This window comes from Thermobia domestica, chromosome 5 (genome assembly GCF_964235325.1).
Source record: "Thermobia domestica chromosome 5, izTheDome1.hap1.1, whole genome shotgun sequence".
NCBI classification, from domain to species: domain Eukaryota; kingdom Metazoa; phylum Arthropoda; class Insecta; order Zygentoma; family Lepismatidae; genus Thermobia; species Thermobia domestica.
Window position 1 is genome coordinate 117,484,311 of NC_137458.1, and position 12,904 is coordinate 117,497,214.

Consider the following 12,904-nt stretch of genomic DNA (forward strand, 5'->3'; position numbering starts at 1 on the left):
GTAGATCTACCAATCCATCGAATAGTTACATCGATTCTTTCCATATGACAGTTAAATTCGATAGAAGTTGGCAATAGCACCCCCTATGAGCGTAAGAATCGATGTAACTGTTTGATGAATTCGTAGGCAATGTTAATTATTCCAAGTTAATCTACGACGTTGCCACATCGCGAAATTTTTGATTCCTCATATCGGCTGAATGAGGACCCGGAGGGTATAACATTATATAGCATTTTCGCCTTATTATTATGAATGAATCATAAACTAAACTAAAATAGTGTTTAAGATCTCAAACTTGATGAATTTGTTTTTCTCACAAGACTCAAGAAATTTCTCGTCTCGTAGCAACATTATTAAATTTTAAATCTCTTAAAAATATCTTTTCTTTGGCTAAAAATAATTGATAGTTTATATTATACTCAAACAGGTCTTTCTGTATTTATGTAGTAGTGTACATGTAAAAATAATACACTGTTAAGTAGCAGATTGTGTTTTCTGGTGACACACATACTCTTATCAGACCCCCACATAAGTATATTATTTGTAAATATTTACAAACAAGTATTTGTTGTAATAAATTAAACGGATTAATGCATATCAGTAAATAAATTGCGTGTATTATTAAAAAAAACAAACATTCGCTTCACCAAACTGTATCCTTCTTAACATCTCTACTCGTTTCAAAAACACAATCTTTCGTTAAATTAGCTTACGCTAATATGGATGCATAACTTCGGAAATCTTTGAGTTTAACGTCTCATGATTATGCCCTTTACACTAAGGGAGACGTTGATTAAAGTAAGTGAATGTTGATGATGGAGGAATTGGTGGAATCAGAAAGTGGAAGGAAACGGGAATACCCCGAGAAAACCCGCGAGTACGATGATGTCCACTACAAACTTACTTGGCCAGATATCGAACTAGGAATCCCACGCACTAGAGGAAAGCACTTTACCACTGAGCCATCTTGCCCCTTACATACATAACTTCGGGTAAGAAACTAAAAGTTCATCGTTGCAGAAACAAAACTTAACTTGATTTTGTCATATGTCAAGACGATCTATGTTGATTCACGTCTATAAGGCCTTGCTTTATATTATCCTCTCACCTTCTTGGACTCCTCAATGGTCTTTGCGCTTCCCAACTAAGATAGCATATGCACTCTGTATGTATTGGTCACGTTAGTCGATGTGTCAAACTTATTGAGGTTCTTTAACATTAACTTATTCGCTTTATAATCGTTTCTTAAGAAAAATACTTTACTAACTACACTTTGGTAAGTCAGTGACCTTGATGAGTCCAGTTCCAGAGAGGTTTCTCAAATTCATGCTTTGAACTGTTTAGTTGACAAAAGTTAATACTTCTATAATAATTTTGAGAAATATTTTCAGCTATATACTTAAGATAAGGCACTGAAGTAGCAGAATCAATACAAAATAAATCCAACACGAACCACAATACAAGTTGATATGACAAATTTTCATTTACGTACCATGTATTTGTTTCCCTTCGAATGTTTTTATACTCACCAATGCATTAACCAAATTTAACAAAATATATTTTCCCTGAATATACAAGTAAATTCAGTATTGTATTTAACATTTAATTAAAGCCATTTACAATGTCTTGGTATTTAAATGAAGTTTCTTAATGAGTGTGAATAATTCCAAACGGACAAGATATGGTAAAACTAAATACACCAATGAATTTCCGAGAAAATTGTACATGAATTCGATATATCACTCGCACCAATTCCTAGTTAGAAATCCGAAAGTTGAATCCAATATGGCGGATCCAAGATGGCGGCCGAGGTGGGTAACATGTGGCGAAGAAGCAGTACTTGATCCAATTTGTTTTGCATATCCCCACATTCATGTCCAGTTACATCTAAATAAACTGAAAGCAATTTTGTGTCCGAGAGTTATAGTAGTGTATGATTGAATTCCGGATATATGAAGGCCCATAGATATTCTAATTACCTATATGGGCCGAATACACATTGGACCGTGGAAAACTTTGCACTTGAATCAATTTTACACGAATTCCGAGGGGACACTTCGCGAATGTACACTCATATCCAAAATTATTGTCGCATGTCTATAAATATGTTGTTGTAGGAATATAATTTGATAACGAATTCGCCAGGTATTTCTTATAATGTTAGTATTATATAATCGGTAAAGACATGTATGTGGCAAATTTCATGTCAAAAGAGCAGTAAATAAGAACAATAAAACGAAAATAAAACTTTCTTGTCCATTAAGCAACATTTTGTTTTACTCATTCTAATTTTCGTATTTATAATTCTTCTCCTATGAAATTTACAAATATACATTTCCCGATTATACCAACAGTATCAGTATTAAAAGTACCCTGCAAAATCATTATCAAATTATATTCTTACAAGAAGACAGTTATAGATATGCGACCATCATTTTGGACATGAGTGTACCTTGTCAGTCAAACGCCAGTTTAGAACTTGCTATGAAAACAGGTCTTACATATCTTGACATTATTAACTTTACGGTACTTGGTTTAGTGTTGAATGCTCTAAATTAGCTTGGTATAAATCGTGGTTAAAACCAGCTGTTTTCTAAATAAACCATTTAAAAAAAAGCAACTAAGCCGATATGAATTTGTCTCAAGTTTTTAATGATACGCTTAAAGTTGACAGCTAGTTGCATGCATTGTAAAAGGGACGGAGTAAAGTGAAAAATTAGCTATAGTTTGTAGTTTCTATTAGTATCAGTGAATGTCAGTATTCCTTGAGTATTATATACCTAATATGGTATTATTTTCTGAGCAGATCAAATGAAATATTGTGTCTTCAAATTGATTTTTAAAAAGTGAAATCATCATTCACACACATTTTCGCAATAGCTGTAGAAAATTATACGATAAGTTATAGATTATGACTGTACCATAAATGAAATATTGGTGCTGGTAAGAAGAAAATAATAACCTGTAAAATTATGTATTATACTCCAATACCCATAATTATAAATTGGAGCTCATTGCGCATATTTTCCTGTAGAATGACTATATTTGAAAAGTTCCCTACATAAATAGTAATAATGTTCTACAGCAGACTAGCAAGCAAGGTAAAAAAAAAAAAATAATAAATAAATAAATAAATTGAAAAGGCTATTAGTTGAGTTGATTTTGAGTTTAACGACCCTTTGAGCAGCGAAGCTATATGAGACGGGACCTACTGATTAACGTGGAATCCGAACCACATGCGCTCCCACCGGGAATCGAACCTGGGTCGCCTACGTCAAAGGCACGTACGCAAATCGCTTAGCCACGAATAAGTAAAGGATATTAATACAGCAGGCATATTACCCAGCTGAAGAGTACTTTCATTATATCAAATTGGATTGAACATATAGGCTATATAATTTTGTCATTTAGGGGTCTATTAAAATTTGAAACCCATCATAATGTTTATGTACCTTTTGTGCTTTATACTCTCTACCATTTTTGTATACCAATGCGTGATGTAATGATTTTATGAACGGAATAAATCTAAACCTAAATAACATATTATTATAGTAATTCCAACGTGGTACTGAATGATCATTATTGGACAGAATTTCAGTTACATTCTTTTATAATATCCATTTATTTGGGTAGTATTCTGTGCATATGAGATATTGCTTTTTTACCTTCCATGTCCTTAAAATTATTGGTGTTAAATTTCAATTTACAACACATGAATTTAGTAAAAGTAATAAAGAGGAGAAGTACCATTACAATACTTGATCTATGCCTACTGTTTCTTTATAAGAGAGAAGTCGATTTACCTATTCTAACATAAAATACTATATTTCAAAAGCAAGTAGTTACTATATAAACATAAAAATCTGGTTTAAAGAAAATTTAAATAAAATAAACCATGGTTTTATTTTTTAATATTATTTTTTTTAACCCAGTATCGCTGCCCTGTAAATATTGAAAAGTTGTGTGACTTTCTAAATTCACCAAATTCTTCTTCACCCTTCATGGAAAATATTTTTTCAAAACTTAGTTTTCAGAGATCCTTTAGATTCTTTTCCGCGTCTCAGCATCCAAATTTAACATTCTTGCAATTTGACAGGCAAGAATTATACTTTCATAAATTATACAGGGTGGCCCAAAAGTAGGTATACACCCCTGCATTGATCAAGTATAACATTCTAGCTTATAGGTTTACTTTCTTCGGCTGTTCCGAGCTTAAGATATAAGTAAAAAGACATTAAGAACAAATAATAAGGAAACTTAGTCTACCTGATGGGTAACAATAAGAAATGATTTAAAATGCAATGAGTTGATCAGTACGGGACTGTATATCTACTTTTGGGCCACCCTGTATATATTTGGAGGCATTGTGCAGAGCAAAAAACACACCTTTCCCGCCTTTATTACACGTTTCAATTCATTTTCACCTTGACTTCATTCTTATTTGTTAGTATTGCATATATGCAATTAAATCTATTCATAACCTCTACATTTCTTTTTTATTGTTATCATGTTCTATCTTTCCGTAGTAGATAATAAGAAGTACGATCCACTCTGGATTATTATATGTATCTCTCTATTATTACTTAATGTTATTATTCTCTATCCTTATTTTTATTTGAATACTATCTCAGCTTGTTATTACGTAATGCTTTGTCTTGACTACATTTTTTACTGCATGATAAGTTACACCACTTGTTTCGTAGAGCCACTGTGTTGTGTTTACTTACTTATTTTGTAAAGGATTTATTGACAGAGGAGACGTACGTGATTATTTTGCAGCATTATATTAGAGTAATGGTTCCCAACCAATGTGTCGCTCAGTTCCATAGGATGTGTCGCAAAATGATAGATTTTTTTTTTAAATCATGAAACATTTAATAAATAATTAAAATGAATTTTTAGGAAGACTAAAAATGGTAGAAAGGTGACCTTTTGGGAATAGATTATTATTATTATTATTATTATTATTATTATTATTATTATTATTATTATTATTATTATTATTATTATTATTATTATTATTATTATTATTATTATTATAAAAGTCAGGTCTTTTGAAAAAAAAACTAAATTTTCACTTTCTTTGACTTGCTCTCACTTTGTTGTTGAAGTACCACTTTTGTTTACCTGTAGTGGATTATATAACAAAAAAAGTGTGTTTATACAACATCTAGTACTTATGAGACCTATGTTGAGTCCGAGGCTGGCTGCCTTGATTTTGTCTTCAAACCAGCATTGCAGTTGTAAGTTATACAACCCACATATCTCCAGTGTCGTTTTGGTTGCCTAAACATTTTTATCAAGTACTTGGAAGTTATACATCTTGATATACATATATTTGTGTTACGGTTTACGTAAATTCACTCTGATAGGCAAGGAAAACTACCATAAGCCAAGAAACACACACAAAATCATTTTTGTTTTGGTATAGATCTTCATTACATCTTGATCTTCGTTCCTGAAATATTTTATCCTGAGGTTCAGAGAGTTCAGTTTATAAAATTAGACACAAGCAATTCTTTTATATATTTAATGTTAGTTTAACATAATTCCTCCTTTCCTTGCCGTTGTCAAGAATTTTGAAATAAGAAACTTGCGGATAGCGTTTTAAACGTTTTCGTCGAATTTTGCAGAAAGTTGTAATTAAGTTTTGCTTAATCATAAATTTTAAACAATAATGTTGATCAAAGAAATCTACTACACTTTTGGAACAGTTATTGCTAACATTATTAAACTTTAAAAAATATATGTTTGTCATTGAACGTTGATCTAATAACTCTTAAACAATTTGTTGTAACTATTGATAGAAAACTCACTGCGTTCACCGGTTTTCGCCTTTTCTTTCCTAACTAATGATCGATTTTCTTCGATTCTTGCATTTTTTTTTAGAAAGGATTTTCTCTTCTTAACGCACTAGTTATTTTTTTCGTGTTACATTGGTAAAACAAAACTAGAACGTACTGTGATCTCTCTACTAAAATATTTGAAAAAGCCAAAAACTTTCCAGGCAAAAAACCACAGAAAAACTACTTTTTTTCCTTTCAAGAAAGCCTTTTTTCTTTCCCTGAACTCTTGTTTCTCTAAGATAAACTGTACAGTACACATGTTGGATGTCTGCTACGGAGACCCGTATTTAATAGTGTACGGTGACCTGTGTGCTCAAACACGCTCGTGCTTTGTCCAAAGTTAAAGTCTGCTGTTAATTGTGCCACAGTTTGCACCATATAGTGTACTGTTTTACCCACTAGAGACCTGCACGGGCCGGGCTTGGGCGGGCCGACACTGATTTCTCTTCAGGTCGGGCCGGGCTGGGGCCGATTAATTGCAATAATTATTGACTTTCGTTAAACGATAATTAGAAAAAGGCAAACGTTGAAGAAGTGTGCCCGTGAAAAATGTTAAAAAATGAAACTTTTAAAATTTATCGGGTCCGGGCCGGACTTGGGCCAAGAATTTTAAAAAGCTTATCGGGCCGGGCTGGGCCGGGCCGGGCCTAGGCACATTCGGGCTGGATTGGGCTCGGGCCGAAAAATTCGGCCTGTACAGGTCTCTAGTACCCACCTCGACAGTCTACGACGTCCAACATTTTAAATGGAAGTATGGCTACCCCACGTCTTGTGGTTTGGTGCTGGTTCCACTGTCCTTTTCGTACTTTGGAAGACATTAACTGACAGCTCGCGAACACCCAACAAATCACGTTGTTTCCGAGATGCTCGTTGCCAGCCGACTGGCCATCATAACCTGGCCCCTACCAAACACTGATATATCGCCGGTCACACTGACTGATCAAATGGCATCCCTGTCATCTGGAAAGCGGTTCTACAGAGTGCTGTGCCTCTTACATCAACAGTCAGCCGAACAACTTCGTTCAAAAAGTAATACGTGGTCATAATGTTTTGGCTGTTCAGTAATATATGATCTTCGAAAGGAACAAAATCCCATTAAGGTATGTTTATAAGCAAAATATATTATATACTTTATTCCTCTGTAATAGAATAGAAAACAAAGTATAGACTTAATTAACGGACTTCAACAAAAACGCTAAAAAAGAGCAAAAGAATAAAGTGTTTAATTGTAGAAAATACATAATTCATTGCTATTATATATAAAAAATGTTGAAGTCTGTGCAGAGTCAAACAAATTAAAGTCTAATATAAAATTAGTTTGAGAGGTAATTTAATCTTCTGCAATTTATTACTATTATTTTCTGCTTTTTAGAGTTTTTATTGAAGTCAGTTAATATTTTTTTAATGTCTATTTTCTACTTTTTAGTGCATTCTTGTACATTTATATAATTTTCCACTTTTTCGTTATCCCAGTAGTTTAGTAAGGCCTAAACTAAAAGCAGGAGACTAACTTCCTGTATATCATAATTTTCTTGTTTATTTATTTTTGATCGATCTCGCGCTATGGAATTATACGCGAATATGCATACGCTATGAATACTATCAGGTGTGCAAGAGTTTCATTGTATACCTTCAAAGACTCCCGTGAGGTTCTGATAAAATGTATGTGGATTCTACGAGAAAGAAAGTATAATCTTTGAAATTAGAAAAGAATAATGAAAATAATGTTGAAGCTATGCAGTAACATGCATACAATGAAGTCGATTAATTACGATATTAACAGTATCAGTCGTTGAAGAGTTTCATTGTTTAGCCCCAAAAAACTATTGTTAGATCCTCATGAAGTTTATATGGAACTACCGGGAAAGTATACTCTTTCAAAAACGAAAAAAAAAAAAGAAAGAATCGAAATTGGTGCAGCTGTGTCGAAGTTATGCGTGAACATATACGTATATGTATGTGAGTTAATAGATCAATCAGATGTAAGCTACATTTTAATATAAAATTGCAACTAACAATATTTGTGTTATCACGTCACTATTTAGTGACTATAAAATGATTTACTGATAAAAATATTTTTCTTCAGAAAAAACGAATGATTTACTGAAAACTCTTGCAAATCACAAACTTTCATAAACTGCAAAGAAGTCATCATTACTTTTTTCTTTTGTTAAGGTTACTTTTGTTACTATTTTTCTCTGCGAAGTATTTTAGAATTTTGTTTTAGTTCAAAATCCTGCTATTTTCAGGCTGAATGAACAAAATTGCCAAACTGTTCAAAAGTCTTTTCTGAATTAATAATCTCAAGTAAGTTTTGATCAGTTTTCACTTGAAAAAGGTCCTGCCTTTCTTGAGATGACAGTCACGTATATTGCAATGTATTCTTGTGTGCAGTTGGCAATCGAGAGTAGATTGTCTCCTCCACACAACTGACGCACGGACTCCGATCCAATAGACTTAAATCCGGCTCTACGGTCCAGTTTCAAACCATACACTTTCGGGGAAGAATTTACCAATACATCTCCTTAGATACGACATTATTAAGATGAAGAGTCAATTTGGCTCTTGGCTTCCCACACTACGAAGATTTGGTGTCTTTAGATAAGCATCTGATAACATTAATTATACTGATATGGTTAAATAGTTATTTTGTAATATTTCAGAGTAAACAGCCCTAGAAGAAGTTAGGAGATGGTCACTGACTTCTTAAGTGAGGACGAGAAAGCGAAAGCTCTAAAATTACACAATGAAAATCTACAGCAAGTTGAAATGGATCTCCGTTATATCAAGGAATGGTTAGAAAAGCAGCCACATTTACCATCTGACATCGGTAAGATTTAATCTCTCTCTCTCTCTCTAAGGGCTATAGCCCCCTTTGACGCACGGGTATACACTGGATAAAATTGGCTTCAATCCTGCTTTACACTGGATAAAGCGGCAAACTATGGTTTAGCCCCTCCCGTGATCATATCCTAGAGTCGCCACTGTATATATATGGTAGACCATTTATCTTGAAACATCCATTTAAGTTTTAAACCAATAAATAAAAAACACTGAAATTTCGAACGATTCATGTTGATGAGAAATTCTTTCATATACTTTGTAACACCATCAGATGAACACCATGTTATCAACCCAATGTAGAAAATGTACTTTTCCAAATTACACTATCCCAGATTTGCATGTTAAACGAAAATGTAGAATATCATGCTTATCATGTAGAATACAGTGATACAAATCAAGGACTATAGTATCCAAAAAACATCCAAGTTTCGAAGGTCTTCAGAACAATAATAACGCTAGTGAGGTGGACGGGGTAATGCTCATAATGAGAATAAAGTATCTTAACGTTGAATACTATTATGCTCAAAACAAATATTTCGAATAAATAGAAACACAATTATAAGGAATTACTTTTTTCGAACGGCTTTATTTTTAAAAAAAATACTTTGAGTACACATTTAATCACGTAGAGATTTCCAATAGATGCAAAAATCTATTGGACATTTATAACAACTTCGTATCTCAAACCATTCCGGCGGTATGACAGATAGGAAGACCGCTTAAAATGGCATATTTGTGGAAAATATTTGTTGTTTGCCTAAATATTACAACAATAATGTTTATAGTTCTAATAACAAGCTCTTGCAATTACCTAATTTTAAGCTGTTACAAACTTTGCCAATGTTTGTCATATCTTCGGAAATTTAGAGATATAAAATTTCTGTAAAAGGCATTATGGTCTTTAAATGATTAGATATAATATTTACGTACGCGATTTTGTGAAATGAAGAATTTTGAAATGAGTCAAATTTGCAATCCCTTGCAGCATTTGTATATTCGAAATAGTTCATATTTTGTTCATATCTTGATAATAGTATTTGATACCAGGGTTCCTTTTGCAGATAAACGACGGTCCACTACTTTCTTAGCCTGCATGGTCACCTGACATATACCTCACTGGCCATGTGTGGGCTGTGGTAGATTAACATGTTGTTCATCAATATTGATGTCTTGTGGCGCAGGTTGTTTCTCACGAACATATTCAACCGCTGTATGGTTCGATGCCAAGACTAATGGAGCCTCAGATTCTGCAGGGTGGCGTACGAAATGATCCAGCATTTGTTTTCTTGTTTCTTAGTAAGAATATTGCAATGAACTTAGTATCGCAAGAAAAATGCACTGTGAAGAAATGTTCTATTGCAGATCATGTTCAGTATGGTGCCGTTTTGGTTTTGAAGTTAAGCGAACATGGAAGTTACTGATAACCCGACGGCACACGTTTTCCATAATTTTACTTCTCGCTTGGACAATGAGTCTTCTGAGCTCCATCAAATTTTGGAGATGTTCCTTCACAAAGAATAGTCACATGAGTAAAGATCTGGACTGGGAGGGGGAGAAGATTGTCCACATGAGACCGGTCTGGAAACCGACTTGAATTTACCCACATATTGAAATTTTGTGTAAGAAATGTTTGCGCGGTCTTACACCATCCTGCATAAACCACTGCGTGTTGGGCAAAGCACTAGTAAGTGTAGTAGAACAAAGATGTTGAGTAGCATGTTCAAGTACCGATCTTCCTTCGAAGAAGAAAAGTTCGATTAGTTCGTAGATCGTAGTTTTGCAAAACATATCCAAAATTTAATGGAGCTCAGAATACTTATTGTTCAGGCGTGCAGTGAAATTACGGAGAGCATGTGACATAGGGTAATTAGCAACATCAAGATTCGCTTAAATGAAGTTCAAAATCAAAATAATGGTCGTATTGAACATGTTCTGTATTGGAACATATCTCCACAGTATGTATTCTTTATTTTGATACTTCGTAGTTTCATTGTAATTCTTAGTAATATTTTTTTATGTAAAAAATGGTGGATCACTTTGAGCTACTCTGTAGTATACGCAGGCTTCATATTTAACCAGTACTGATTCCTCAAGGTTAGCGCTTTGACGCCATTTAGGGGGGGGTAGGGGCAATTACCCCCTGAGTTTGAGAAACATATTTCCTTTACAATAAATTGTGTACTAATATATTAACAAAAAATGCGAAAATCTTATATCAGTATACGTCTTGGCCCTCTAACAAACTCTGAAGTGATGCTACTTGTCTAGCGGTATTACAAAGTTCTTAATTTATAACCATTTCTAGATAGCCATGTAAGTAATATGTAATATAAATTTAATTCCATCTCACTTCTGTCTTTTTTGATGTTATAAATAGAAGCAGTGTACTTTGGTTCCAGGGCCAATCTGATTGTCCTCTTTCCCAACCAATTATTTTCTTTATAAGGAATTATATTTTCTATTCTGTCGCTTTCAGGAGAGAAAACTATAATGTCATTCCTAAGACAAACAAAATTCAACTTAGAGTGTGCCAAGAAGAAGATAGATTACAACTTGACGATGAGAGCTGTCTGTCCGGAATATTTCGCTCACAGAGATCCATGTGACCCCAGTATACAACTTAGTTCTCAAAAACAGTAAGTCAGTCAGCCATTTTTATCTTTTCGTTCTTTGATTGGTTTTACACGATAAAATTAAGTGAGTTGCGTCCACTATGAGGGTCGGCTCATCCACATAGACAACCTAGGCGGTTGCCTAGGGCGGAAACATTTAGCGGCGGAATGGCATGCATTGTTTTTACGTGCAGTTTATTAACATTAGCTAAAACGTAGGTGCGCCAGCGCCCTACACGTTTAGGAAGAGGAAGTTAATGAAAAGTGGGATCACTCAAGATCGATTACTGATCACCTATATGAAGCGGGGAACATCTATCGGGCCATAGTACGTTTCCGTGTTCCCACTGCTCATTCAATGACAAAAGATCTCCTATATTATCTGAATATCCAAACTCCGAATGCTCGCAGAAATGTCACGGACCTAAAGTTTCTACATAAGGCACTCAATTGAAGCTTAATGTCTGAGCTCTACTTCGAGAATTATCCCTCCACATTTCTACTCCTGTAGCACCAAATACCTACCTCTTTCACCTTGCTTGCCCTATACTGTCGATTATTCAAAGGTCCTTCTTTTACAGAGCACCACATTTATATAATCAGATAACTGATGTGGACATTTTTTAAGCTACTCAGCTTTTGACAATAATTATCAAATTCAAAATAACTAAAAATGAATTAAGAAACTTCATCTTTACTTTGTCTTAAACATCTTTTGTTTTATATATACAATAGAAATTCACATGGTTTACATTACAATAAAACTTTAATTTCCTGTTGTCCTGTGGTTATATTAGTAAAATTTCATTGCAAATACCAAAACAATATAAATGTTTTTTAATGGCTTATAGATTACTTACCATAGAGAGAGGCATTGGGAGTAAGTTTTGTTTTATTTAATGCTTAAGCAAATGGTAACAATGTGATGATGTGGTGAATATGTCATAAGTGACAAGACTGCACTTTGGTTTGGGTTTGAGGAAGAAGGAGATTATGGTGGCGCAGACATGTTTTTCGCCTAGTGTATAAAATATCCTAGAGCCACCCCTGTTCACTATTGTGACACCATGGTAGACTTTCAAAAGTATAGGGAGCAGGGATAAAAGTGGCTCTGAAAAGGTGGGGGGATACCAGCGGGATAAGGAAGAAACAACCCCTGTCCTTTTCTTTTTTATTTTTTATTCATGACAACTTGACAACGAAAACAATTCCTTCTCACTTTTCTTAGATTTCTGACCGACTTTTTTTTAAAGTTTCAATAAAACTAACATTTTTTTTTCAATTATTCAATATTCATGTGTTAGAGAAATAATAGGAACATGGGTAAAGTGTGAAAAGTAACCTAATTGATTTGTATTTAGAAAATAATGAAATATTTAGCAAAATCAGAAAGTTTTGCACCTTTGTGCTTCAGCTGCGCCAACGTAGGTTCCTCCGTAACACTATGCTAGCGAGCCACCAGCTGATAACCAAGCAGGTTCCCTCTCTGTGGGTCGGTTTCCTTAGGCGGAGCGAGTAAATCGAAGATAAGAACAATGACATAACAGTCATTTTGGGGCTATCTGAAAATTTCGGAGCATTATTTCGTACCGCTTTGCGTCA

At 34.0% G+C, this 12,904-nt stretch overlaps 1 protein-coding gene across 2 annotated transcripts in view; it reads left to right on the forward strand.

Annotated features, from left to right (window-relative positions):
* Nucleotides 1-12,904, forward strand: part of LOC145684681 (retinol-binding protein pinta-like) — a 57,250-nt gene that overhangs the window by 23,634 nt on the left and 20,712 nt on the right. The window contains exons 2-3 of one of the 2 annotated variants that reach the window (XM_081757065.1): nt 8,510-8,676; nt 11,167-11,326. In XM_081757065.1, the coding sequence (XP_081613191.1) occupies nt 8,538-8,676; nt 11,167-11,326 (299 nt within the window). In that variant the 5' untranslated portion in view covers nt 8,510-8,537. Of the gene's footprint in view, nt 1-8,245; nt 8,677-11,166; nt 11,327-12,904 lie in introns of those variants that run through there. The other variant, XM_081757066.1, reaches the window with a different exon arrangement.